Source organism: Miniopterus schreibersii (genome assembly GCF_964146895.1).
Source record: "Miniopterus schreibersii genome assembly, chromosome: 1".
NCBI classification, from domain to species: domain Eukaryota; kingdom Metazoa; phylum Chordata; class Mammalia; order Chiroptera; family Miniopteridae; genus Miniopterus; species Miniopterus schreibersii.
This window is the reverse complement of record NC_138101.1, coordinates 194,592,570-194,605,578: the sequence shown is the minus strand read 5'-3', so window position 1 is coordinate 194,605,578 and position 13,009 is coordinate 194,592,570. Positions and strand designations below refer to the sequence as shown.

General features: G+C 54.3%; 1 protein-coding gene across 1 annotated transcript in view; it reads left to right on the top strand.

Moving 5' to 3' along the window:
• PRIMA1 (proline rich membrane anchor 1) overlaps positions 1-13,009 on the top strand; it is a 37,497-nt gene that overhangs the window by 18,526 nt on the left and 5,962 nt on the right. Inside the window, exon 3 of the mRNA XM_081132292.1 lies at positions 10,214-10,343. Within this exon, the coding sequence (XP_080988418.1) occupies positions 10,214-10,343 (130 nt within the window). The remainder of the gene's footprint in view (positions 1-10,213; positions 10,344-13,009) is intronic.

The following is a 13,009-nucleotide window of genomic DNA, read 5'->3' as shown; positions in this document are numbered from 1 at the left end:
AGATGACGGGAAAGTCGAATATGGTGACCTGCGTGGTCAGCTGTCACAAACAATAAAGAGCAGGTGGCCTTGGCTGGGTCCCTGAGGTGCTCAGCGCCCCCTGGATTTTGGAACAATGTGTCCAGGGAGCTCGTGACTATAGGAATGAAAAGGGGGGACTCTTTCCTGAATGTGATATAGAAGTTACTCCCTAGTTTCCCCTTGCTGAGAATTTTATTCCCTTTTTCACCCCTCCTGGCATCCAGGGTGGATGTGAAGCTAACTTTGCACTCCCAGGTCTTGCTCACATCTCATGGACTCTCCTGCCGAGGAAGTCCTGCCCTCTGCCCTCAAGAGGAATAAATACGAGTCCGGAGAAGGCTGGGCGAATGGCTAGGGACACTCCTCATGGAAACCACTGGTCAAGGTCAGCGGCATCCCCAGGCAGTGTTCAAATCTGTCCTTCCAGATGGACCCAGGCGCCCTGCTGCTAAACCCCACTGACCGTGGTCTTTGCCTGATTTACAGTAGGATGTGGTGGAAACAAGACAGACTTGGGCTCATCAGATTGTTCTGAACCCCTGACTGCCATTGACCGCTCCTGCCCGAGCTTGTTCTCACCTCTGTATGTGGGGACAGTGACACCCACGTGTCCTGCTGGATCAGGAGACTTAAATTAGATGACTCAATGAGCACACACCCAACAGTGCTTAAAAAATGCTTAGCAAAGGCGGCTGCTATTATTATCGTTATATTTTCATTAATTGTATTAAATTTTTTTGAAATGTAAAGATATTTCTCCATAAAATTTTCTGAGACCTTAGGCATTTGCCAGAACATGACAAGTAAGAAATGCTAGCAACGGCTCAGAAATGGCCTGCCAGGCCTAGTGCAGATGTTGGGCATTCGGCGTGAACATAGGCGTTAGTGGCCATGACTCTATAGACAGTGATCGTAGAATCTTTGTACAATGGGGAAGATGCTCCTGGTTCACGTTGTGGCACTGAACGCATCCTGGGGTTTGGCACCCTGTACCAGAGCCTGGAGCTGCGCTGCCCGAAACAGGCCAGAGAAGCCCTGCTCGGCTGTGCCTGCCACTTATCAAGGGAACCTGTTCGGAAAGAGGGCGGTGTCGTCGCTCTAGTTAAGTGAGCATCAGTCTCCAGTGGCCTTGAGAAGAAGCTCTATTGTTGGGCCTTCCGCCTGGGAAAGATGACCAACCTCTTCCAGGCGGGTCAGGGAAGAATGTCCCTTGGTTTGTGTCCCTTCTTCCACCAGAGAAAAACAAGGCAGTAGGAGCAGTGCCTGTTCCTAGCTCCCAAGTTTCTGCGTCACCCTTGCCAGCAATCAGAGAAGGCCAAAGGCCACCATTTCCTGGAAGAGATGCTGGCCTGTCCCCTGCCCCTCTGGGGAGTGAATGGGCTCCTTGTTGTCATATTTAGAATGAACTGGACTGTGGGTGGCAAAGGCACATTGTCTCCTGCGTGGGCAGAGAGAATTATGGATGCCTTGGAAAATAATGCATTCGCCTCTTCTTGGACACTGTTACAGCCAGTTCCGCTCTGCGGCCTCTGAGTAGCCAGGGGTCACCATGGAGGCCATTGGCTTGGAATCTTAGGTTCCAGCTGGAAGGCCTTCAAGCTTGACTCCTTCCATTGGCTGGGGTTGGTGTGGTGCACTCTGGGAGGCCAAGCCAGGTCTGAGCTGTTGGCCGTGCCCATGTTGGAGGCCTCTGTCTCTGCACCAAGTGTAGGAGCCAGGGAAGGGCCCTGGAGACCTTTCAGCGTCTGGTTTTCAACCGGGAGATTTTGTTCCCCAGGGAACATTTGGTCATCACAGTTGGGAAAGGGGTGCTACTGGCATCTAGTGAGTAGATGCTGGGGGTGCCCAGACAGCCCCCCACAGCAAAGATTGACCTTGCCCCAAATGTCAGTAGTGCCGAGACTCAGGAAACCTGCTCTAGGCCAAGGTCATGACTTCAGTTTGGCAGAGGGGTGTTTGAGGTCCAGATTGATGAAGTGCTTGCCAAAGTGCAGAGGGTTTCCAATGCAATGCCAGGAGCCGGGTCATGTGGTCTTCATCTCGAGACTGAGCTGCTTGTCCAGAAAGAAAATGAAGTTCCCAGGCTGGAGCTGGTTGCCAAGTCCATTCCTTCTGCCCAGTCTCAGCATGCCTATCCTTTGGACAGAAGTTGTCCATGGGTCGCAGAAGCAGGGTTCTCGTGGGCCACGGGCCGGCCCCATTTCATGGTCATGGCACAACTGCCCATCACGGAGGGTGGAGCCACAGAGCAGCCTTCTGTGCTGTTATTACCTCGAAGGCAAAGTGACCGCTTTTTAGGTCACAAGTGTCCACTCAGGAAGCTGTGTGGCTATTCAAAGAGTGAGTGTGCATGCCAAGGGTAGACATTAGAAATGCCCCAGTTCATCAGAGACCCAAATTGTTGGGTCACCCCGCTGCATCCTTGCTGTCCTGGACTTCCCAGTGGCCATGGCAGAAGCCTTTAGCTCAGCTCTGACCCTGTCACTCTTCGGGCAGCTCTGTGACTTTGCTTCTTTGGCCCATAGTTTCCTCACCTATAGAATGGTACTAATAATTCCTGCCTTGTCTATCTCAGGGGGAAAGGATATGAGAATAAAAATTTTACATCTAAGAGAAAAAGGTGCTTTGAAAATAGCACTGTCAGCATATGTGTGGCTCTTATTTTGCCGTCTGTGGGCTCTGGGGACTGAAAACTACCCTTGGCTGCCTTTTGGGACAAGAAAGCGGATCATGCCACCTCTCCTGGTTAAAATATAACCATGCAACTGAGGAACTGAATTTTTAATTTTAAGTATTTTAAATTTAAGAGATCACACGTGGCTAGCGGCTACTCTATCCGAGGGCAGCGACGCACCATCAGTATGGGGTCGGTTGGGTTTTCCGCCTCAAGACTATGGCTTTGCTCCAAAGCCACAGATATTTCAGGCTTCTTCCCTTTTTTGTTTTTAACAAACTGAGCAGCTGTGACTTTCCTCAGCTATGTCCCCGTCCCTTCGTGGCCACCACCTGGACGATGATCGTTCTTAGCTTAACCCCACAGGGACCTTTCACACTGGGTGTAGGCTCTGTCCAGGGGACCGGCAAAGGGCAGCCCGGAAAGAGTCACTGGGTCATAGAAAGCTCCCGCGGGTCTGCTGGGATGTAATTTCATCTCCCTGGAAGGCAGGCCAGAATCTTCCAGCACCTCGCGACCTCCTGCCTGAGGTTCCTGACGTGGGACCTGTCCTCAGAGCTGGAGACAGGGTTTTTAAAGGACGTGTTCCCAGGAGGGACACGGGAGGAGAGCAGGCCAGTGGGAGCATCACCTCAGGCCCGGTCTCGCAAAGGCCTGAGCCTGAGCCTGCTCCGGAGGGGACGCTGGAGCTTGGTGATGCTTCTACATGTTGTCCCCAGCCTGTGGCAGGGGCTCAGCTGTCTCACCTGGCACCTGGCAGCCACTGGTTACGATTCTCTGGGTTGTAGGGGTGTCAATTCTCTCCGCTTTGGGCCTGGGCACCCCAACAGCCCTAGGACAGTCTTCCAAAGAAGGGCTGCGGCGCCTGGTGCGAAGCAGCTTCCACCTTGTCATGTGTACGCCCACTGCCACCACTGGGTAGGTGGCTGCAGCAGCTGACGTCTGAGTACCCAGCAAGCGAAAAGACCCCAGATGTACCCAGAGGGAACAGTGCGAGGGAGGGGGGGCCAGAGGCACTCTTGTGTGCTTGAAACCGGCAGACGTGGAATGGCACGGAGCTGCCCAAACTGAGGGTAAGGCTCTCATCACATTCGGAGCCTGAGTCCTGGAACCTGGCACCAAAGTGGTGGCTGTCCCTGCCTTGGGAACAGCCTGCTCCATTACAGGACAGAGTGTGGGCAGATCCTGGGATGTCAGTCCTAAATCTGCCCGAATCCCATTGCTTCTACTCAAGGGCACTAGACCTGCCTTTGGAAGACGGTTATTGTGGCAATCCCATCCTTTTTTTTTTTTTTTTAATGTTTTTATTGATTGTTTAGAGTGAGAGGAAGGGAGAGGGAGAGAGAGAAGCATTGGCCAACTGCCTCCTGCATGCCCCCCACTGGGGATCGAGCCTGCAACCCGACATGTGCCCTGACTGGGACTTGAACCGGCGACCTCTCGGTGCATGGGACCACGCCCAACCAACTGAGCCACACAGGCCAGAACAACCCATTCTTAACGACTGCCCCTGCGGCAGGGCCCCGGGATGATATTTGACACATTACCATGGTAGATGCTCCCCACCAGCCTTCCAGAGAATGTCATCGCCCTGTGGACTGAGGAGCTTGTCATTTCAGTGCATTGTATGGGGTCCCTTAGCAGGTGTGGTGTGGCTGTGTTAGGATCCACTCATGGGTCTGTCTCACCACGTTGTCACCATCGAAACTCCCAGAGGAGAGCGCCCTGTGCCACCTGCTTAGAGACCTCCCACCAGAGCATTGGCATGGCTTTGGGAGTAAAGGGCTATTCTAAGACTAAAATGGAAAGTGTGGAGCATTCACTTGCAAAGCAAAAATCTGGGATATAATTTCAAGCACCCTCAGACTACTTGCCTAAGCTTATCTGAGAATCTCAGGTGAAGACCTCCCTCATTAGGTAGAGGTAGACATGCTTTTTCTGTAAAAGGCCAGAAAGTAAATACTTCAGGTTTTGCAGGCCATACAGTCTCCACTGCAGCTACTTACCTCGGCTATGTAGTCAGAAAGCATCCACGATGATATGTAAACACATGGGCATGTCTGTGTTCCATGCTTTCCAATAAAACTTTATTTACAAAAAGAGGTGGTGGGCTGGATTTGGCCTGCAGGCCAGAGTTTGTCAACCACTGGTCTGAGCTGGTGCTAAACTCCTCCTCAAAATGGATACAGCTGTTTAGATAGAGTAGATTCTACCTGACTGGGCACTCACCAGGCCCCACCATCCGTGAAGCACCCCCCTGGACAGGAGACAGTGACCCAGTCCACTGAGTCAGCTGGGTGCTGGAGCTCAGCTGGACGCCTAACATCAGGATCATTTGCCTGTCCCAAGGTCATGAGCCTCTCGCAAAGATGAGCTCACTGTTCTTAGTCAACTCACGTTGGCTCCCCGCATTCAGGGCATTGTTATTTTTTGTTTTATTGTGTCCCATTTTGTACCTAAAGCACATGCACAGGTTAGTGTCTGGCTGAGGCAGGAATCACAGCAGGCATTTATCTAGTGATTACCGAGTCAGTGTCCATGCCCTGCAGTCTAGTCTGTAAGCATCACGAGGGCAGGGTCCCTGTCCGCCTTGCCAACCGTCATGTTCCTGGAACCTCGCGCAGCACGTGGCACCTAGTGGGCTCTTAACAGATATGTGTTGAGTGGGTAGATGGATTGGAACTTGAGCAATAAGGAGTCAGGGCAATGAAGGAGGGTGCCAGAGCCTCCCCGAAGTGGCACCCTCTTGTCACTTCTCAACAGCGCTGCACGGTTCTAAAGCTGGAGAGCTCGGACCTTCTGGGCAGCAGTGTGTCCTGGGTGGGAACAGAAGACTCGGGAGACTGGGGGAGGGTCCCCAGAGTGAGGAACAGAGACAGGGCTGCTGCAGCCTCTAAGGGAGGGCAGTGCTGTGGAGTAACAAGTGCTGGCCTGAAGGAGCCTCACAGAGGGCTGTCTGGATGGTGAACAAGGGGAGACGTGTTCTGCAGTTGCCACCAGAAGCAGAATTAATTATACCAGGCAGTGGCCTGCTGGTCTTGCCTTCTGCCCCGGCCTCCACCCAGATCTCTCCCTGGCATCGGGCAAAGCTGTGGCTGCCCCTGCCCTAGAGACTTCAACCCAATTCATAAATTTCCTTTCCTAATTAGGCACAGGAGTGATGGAGACAGTTATTAATAATGTATGGGGTGTGTTTTTTTATGCCCCATGTAGGAGCCGAGCCTGAGAACAGTGTCCTTGATAATAAGCAGCCACACTGCCACCACGCTGGGCTCTGTGCCCAGGACGCCAGGCAGAAATAAATAAATCAGAGGAGTGAGTGTCCCATGGAGCTCAGGTACCAGGCTGGGATTCACAGATGGCAGGACCCAGAGCCCCTTCAGCAGGGAGGTCCTGGGCACTAGGTGGGGGAGCAGAGGAGCTTGGGTGCCAGCTGCCTGTGTACCCCCCACCCCCGTTCCTTCCCTTGCTAGCCCAGGCCGACCCAGAAGGGACCTTTCCATAGGCTGGCTCCCTCCCTCCCCCAGCCGGTAGGGCTGAGCCTAAATACCACCTCCTCCCCCAGGCTTCCTCATGCCCAGGGTGACTCTCTGCTCTGTGAGCTCATGGACTGGGCCCTATTTGATCCTGCACAGCCTGTGGAGGAGGTTCTGATGCTTTGCCCCAATTACAGTGTAAGGAATTGAAATTAAATCTCAAAGATGAAATGATTTTCCCAGGGTCAGAATCAGGAATTTCACTCCAGGCCCTTCTGATTCAAGGCCAGCGTGGATACCACTGTGCTGAACTGGGGGAGGTACCAGGGAGGAGGAGCCTGGTGACTGTGATAACTGGGGAGGAACCAGCTCAGGCCTGGAGTCCAGAAAGGGGGCAGGGCTGAGAGAAAGGGCAGGTGGAGACGGGGTCAAAGGTCAGAGGGTGCAGCCACTGGGGCCTGAGCCTGGGAGGAGGGCAGGGCAGGGAGGCAGTAGCTCTCAGACAAAGCTTCCAGCACAGGGGGTGGGTGTCTGAGGGATGCTACACAGGAGTGAGGTAGTGGGGGGTAGTTGCTGAAAAGAGGCAGAGGGCAGGGTGCATGTTTGGGGGCCACCGGTACAGCAGTGAGTGTGGGCCCAGGGGCCCTGGGCCATTCTCCCCATGAAGCAAACGAGGTGTCCAGCCTGGTCGGCCTTGCTGTTCGGACCCCTCTGGAGCCCTGAGATAGTCATGGTGGCAGACTTTGGTCTGGCTTCTGGCAGGACCCCTCGCCAGACTGTCCAAGGCCTATGTGCTACCATAACCGCCAATTTCCATCCACAGTGGACGAGAGGCTCGACCACGGCAGCCCCCATGGCCCCTCTGAGCAGCAGGAAGGGCCTCCTGGGCCGGGTTTAGGAGACAATGCGAGGCTTCCAGGAGGACTGTGGGACGATAGTGCGCAAGAGACAGATGGCCCCCAAAGCTGGACAAGCACAGCCCTGCCTCCTGGCACAGAGCTCACCCCCCAGCCAGGCTGAAGACCAGGGACTCCCGTTTAGACTGCAGCGTCTTCAGCCTGCTTCTCTCCTGCAGAGTGGAGAGGGGTTGCCCCTTGCTTTTGGAAAAGGCAAGCACCTCTCTCCACACCCTCACAAGATCTCGGCCCCCCGTCTTTCTGGTCAGTGCAGGCAGGGAATCGTGCCTTCTCCCACTGTTGTTGGGCAGCCAGGGGGCTCCTGCTGCAGGCACCCTGGTCCAGGGAGGAATCAGGAAGACTTGAACAAGGGGGGGGGTCTCTGTGCTGCACCCAAACCCGAGCAGATTCCCATGAGCAGAGAAGCTGAGACGCAGATGCTCACTGTTTTCACCTGATCAGTTCCTAAGGAGAGGACTTCTTTCTCTCCGGAAAGGGGGGCTGGGTCCAGAGGTTTGCAAAGAGTGCCACGTCTGATTGTGTTTGTGATTTTAAAGCCCAGCCACACTGGCACCTCCAGAGTAGGAAACAAGTGAGGGCCCCTCACCCAAGTGGGCCCACACGGTGGGGCAGGGTGGACGCCCTGGCACAAGCCTCCTCGAGGATGCCCTGTGCCCATGAATGGACAGCAGTGGCCCTGAGTGGGCCCTTGTGTCGGGAGACAATGGGCTCTGTGTAAGGGTGGGGCGAGAGGGAGAAGGCTGTGGGCCCTGCCCCCAACACTGCTGCTTCTTCAGTGGCTTCTGGGGCTGGGGACACCAAGGCAGTGGAAGGGGGCACTCAGCCGGTGGAGGAACCTCAGGAACCCATGTCCTCATAGTACTCTGAGGCAGTATGGAAAGCAGGGCTGAGAGATGGGAGGCCCAGGGTCTCCCCTCCCCCCCTCCGAGCCCCAGTGTCCTCCTTTGTCCGAAGGGCCTATGAAAGAGCTTCTGGCACCAACAAGTGATTTAGCAAAGCTCCTGGGCCCACAGGTGTCTCAGGTGAGCCGCCCGAGGCAGGGTCCGAGCAAGCATGCTCGGAGATGCTCCCCACACTTTCTAGCGCCCCACACTCTCCGGCGCTAGTCAGCTAGGTGTGTGCTGAGTCTGTGCATGAGCTCCCACACGTGCTGGACAGCTTCCCCAATACCCTTCATGTCGCTGAAGGGAGTGGAACCGAAAGGGACCCACACAACATAAGCGCCAACTGTGCCATGAGACTGTCCCTTGGAGAGGGGCTACGTGGCCCCCTCGCCCCTGCCTCCAGTGCCCGGCGCAGGGCCTGGGACAAGGTGATGGTGACGACCAGGCATTGTCCTGAGGCCAGGGCTGGCTTCTGACTTGTTTCCCACAGTAAAGGCCAGATGTGTCGTCTGTGGTTTGGAAAGTGCGGTCACAGACATTGTCCCCCTGAAGGAGACTGGCCTCTAAGGCTCAGGGACCGTCAATGAGCCATGCTGGGCTGAATTGTCAGTGGCTGGGATCTGTCTGCTTGGCTGGGAGCTGGGCTTGAGAGGCAGTGGGCGGCACCCCCTTATCCACTGATTGAGTCTCCCGTTGATTCAGCTCCTGGGATCAGGCAGGGAACAGGTCAGGCAACCTGGGCCTGAGTCAACAGAGACTTTGAAAGTTGGGAGAGAAGCGTAATGATGCCCCACAGACCCACAGCATACCTGCAGTGTCACCAGCTGTGCCTGGCGCTGGGGCTGAACTCAAGATCAGGGAGCCATGTGTGCAAGCGCTGGCCTCTGGAGGTGGCCACACAGGGTCAGGAGGCCGAGCCATGAATAAAGCTAGAGCTCCCATCTCAGTGGGTAAGTGCCGTTGAAACGAACATGGCCATCACTCCCCTCTCTAAGAACAGTTGAAAGAAATCATGCACAACGGAGGTTGTTTCCACCCCACTCATTCCTTCGGTTCATTTCTGACTCTGTCCCTTCCTGTCACACCTACTGTGCACAGCCTCCAGGGTGCGGGTTGACTAGAAAGGGGCCTGGGGAAACTTGCTGGGTGAGGGAAATAGTCTCTATCATGATGGAAGTGTGGCTTTCACTGGTGTACCCATCTGTCAAAGCTGATCAGACCACACACGGGTGCGATTCACTATATGTAAATTACCTTGAGTATAACAACAACAACAACAACAAAGCCGCCCATGTTGTCACTTGGGAAATCAGTTCTTTATTCCCCACGTACTGGTGGACCCCTCAAGGTGTCTATTATTAAGTGGACGCTGAGTCTAGGGCATAGTTTTGATACTTTCGCAAACATTCACATCTTGAAGGCCTGTGCAAAGCTGCTAGGAGTGCCTGTATGTCTGTCCATCCATCCCCCTGCCTCCGTCCCTCCCTCAACCCCGCCTCTCTCTTTCCCTCCTTCACTCTCACCTCCCCCCTCTCTCTCCTTTTGCAATTCCTGGCGCTTCCTCCGAGTTGGGTCAGGGCCTACACCCAGGCTGGGGTCCCCCCCCACACAGCCTGTGCCAAGGGGGAGGACAGGCTCACCCCGAGCACCTCGTGGAATGACTAATGACAGGGGGCCCTGCAGCACCCAGTGTCAGGGGCTTTGTCAATGACAGACTCTTCCAGATTTTGGCCCCCGTGCAAGCTGAGACAGCTGCAGGTACCGGCCACATGGGCCAAATCCAAGGAGGGGAGCTGGCCCCTCTCAAGAAATTAGCTTAAGAACTGATGCTGACGAGCCTCTCTTTCTCTGCTTCCTCCCCAGTGTCCCCCATGAGCCCTGCTTCCCACCCCCACCGTCAGCGGAAGCGGACTTAATGCCTCAACTGAGAGAATGAGATGTTCTGTTATTTTTCACGGGAAATTAAACCTGACCCTGCTGTCAGTTAGCTCAAGCCGAGGGACGATGGATGGCCGGGCGTGGTGCTTAACCCCTGCTGGGAGCTTGCGGCCTGGCTGCAGGCCAGCCATGATGTCACCTGCTGCCAGAGTGGGGGTGGGGACGGCAGGACAGGTCCGAGGGCCTTCCTCTGGGATGGCAGTGATGCCACCCTTGGAGTCACCCGTGACGGTCCAGCTCCGGTGCAGCCGGACGGCCCGTCCAGGGGAGGCCGGGGACTCAGGCCGCTCCCGTCTCTTTCAGCTCCCAGCTCGACCTCGTGCCCCGCTGAGGACAGCTGGCGGTCGGGGCTGCTCACCGTCATCGCTGTTTGCTGCGCCTCCCTGGTGTTTCTCACTGTGCTTGTCATCATTTGTTACAAAGCCATAAAAAGGTGAGTGTCCGCCGGCCTTGAGCCCAGAGGGGACCCCGGCTGGGCTCAGGGCTCCTCCACCCACCCCGCTGTGTGTTTTTTTCATTATAAAAATTGTTAAGCATCTAAGAAACAGAAAGAATGTACCATGAGCTCGCATCTATCTTCACCCTGATTCAACAGTTGTCAAGATTTGGCTAATATTTGCTACACTGCTTTCCTTTTCCCTTTCAGCTTTTCATTTGCTGAAATATTTTAAAGCTGATCTCAGACCTTATGTATCCACATCATTATTAGGGAGTTCAGCTCAGGGAGCATTTGATGAGCACCAATTATAGCCAGGCCCAGTGCAACAGAAAGCGACCCTTCCTGTAAGTCAAAGCCTCGGGGTATGGAAATAATCCTCGGAGTATGGAAATAATCCTTGGAGTATGGAAATAATCCTGGCAGGGTTGGCAGCGGAGCCACTGGTGGAAGGCACCATGCTGGTTTGGAGTAAGGACTGGGTTTTAGAGTCAGAGCTAAATTCAGGCTCTATTTCTGGTCCTCCGTGTCCTTATCTGTAAAATGGGGGGAAAGAGTCACCACCTCATCCTGCTCTGAGGAGCAGTGAGCTGCCTGCTCTAGGTAGTATGCTCAGCATGTGTCCCCTGCGGTGCCTGGTACGCAGGAAGTGCTTACCAAGTGCTGCACAGCTTCCATTGATTCAGTTGTCGCAGACGGAGGGCAAAGGATGACAGAGGAGGGAGCAGTGCTTCTCCTGGGAGAAGAGTGAGGTTGAGATGCTTCAGAGCAGCTTTTCGGTGAATGTGACACCTAAGTTGGGTTTTGAAGGATGTTCCAGTGGGGTCATGAATGATCCAAGCAGCAGACTGTCTTTCAGTAACACTCACTGTCATTTCTGTAACTACCGTCTCATTTTGCCTTTCAAAAGAGGTTTCGGTTGGGGTTTGCTGCACGGTTTGGCTACTGTTGGGGTCTGGAGAGGTTTGGGTTGTGTCCTGGGCCCTAAGTGTGGCAGAGTAGGCCCTGGAGTTACAACACAGCAGCTCTGCCAAGTCCCTTGATAGGACTAGAAAGTCTTTTCAAGCCTCCAAAAAATGTCCTTTCTAGCACAGGGATCTTGGGGGAAGATAGAATCCAAAGACAAAGAGAAAAGTTGCAAAACACCAAAAGGTAATAGGGATGGTCAATACATTTCTAAGAAAGTTTTTAAAAATTCCCTGTGGCCCCAAGTTAGAAGATCTACATTAAGAGCAACCATAACACCTAAAATATTTAACTTAACCCTTTTAATCGACTGTTCTATGTGATTTCACTTTAATAATTCAAAGCAAGAAGAGTAAAATATCAAGTTAAAGTCTTAAACAAATGCACAATAAGGCACACAAGGTGAAGGGACATGTCAAGGCAACAGCCTGGGAGTTAGCTGCAGACCGGACCCAGGTGACACAGCTCCATGAGGGGCAGGCCATGCCCTGGGGATCTTCTGTCCTCAACACTCATGCTTGGAGGCACTCTCCCAAAACAATAAATAGATAAATAACAAGGGAATGACCTCAGCCAAGCGCTGGGCTCCTCCCTTCACCAACATTCTCTCAGTTCTCTCTGCATCTGCATCTTCTCCCAATCAGTTCCATTTTACAGAGGAGGAAGCTGAGGTTCAAAGGTGTTAAGGGAACTGTTCAAGGTGGCACAACCAGGGAGCAGTGGAGTCAGAATTTGCACCCAGCACCAAGTGATTCCAAGGCCAGGGTTGGGCTGAGAACGGACCTGGCTCTCCCTGTCTGCCTGTCCTCCCGGGAGCCTGGAAAGGGGTGTGGTGGGGTGTGTGTCTGCCTTCTGAAGCCAGAAAAACAGATGGACAGAAAGGGCCCAAGGCCCTATAATTCAGGGACACACCAGGCCTTGGAGATCAAGGTGATGTGTTGGAGTCTCCGGGGGGACCCAGTCAGCCAGATTCCCAGTGTTTTGTGGGCACCTGCTGTAAGTACAGGTGCTGTAGGTACAGAGACAAATGAGACCCAGGCTCTTCCAAAAGACACAGTCACTTCTGCCTCCCTGTCTGCCCCAACTTCTGACGAGATGGTGCTGCTTCAACAGGAGGAGGGTAAGGGGAACAAACTCACATTAATATCTGACTGGCAGTGCCAGCCAGCTGTGGCATGCTGGCCTGCGCTTCAGCGGGGCTGGGGGTCTCCCAGGAAGGCGTGTGGGGGCGCCACCCTCACCTCCGCCCAGAACTGCCAGAGAGCCCTCCTTTCCTCCCTGTCTTCTTCCACAGGCTCTAAGCTCTTGGTTCCAGGGTCTCTAGAGGCCTAGAAAGACACACAGCTCACCCCAGACACCTCAGAGGATCCCTTCCAGGGGTGTGGGTGGGGCTCCCTCCAGGGTGGGGGCGGGGCTCCCTCCAGATTGTGGGTGGGACTTGCGAATTGAGGGAGCAAGTGAAGCTGGTGAAGAGGTCCATGACCAGCAGAGGTGGGAGCAGTTAGCACCCCTAGGACAAGGGCAAAGGAAGATGCCATGTGAACCTGGAGAACTGAGAGACTCCTGAGAGGCCCATCATCATGAGCTGTGGTTGGAACTGCCAGAGATACAGCCCCAAAACAGGAAAGGAGGGAGAGGAAATGCCCTGATCTCCCTCCAGGCTCCGGGGTCTCATGAGGGTGACTCCCATTGGCAAA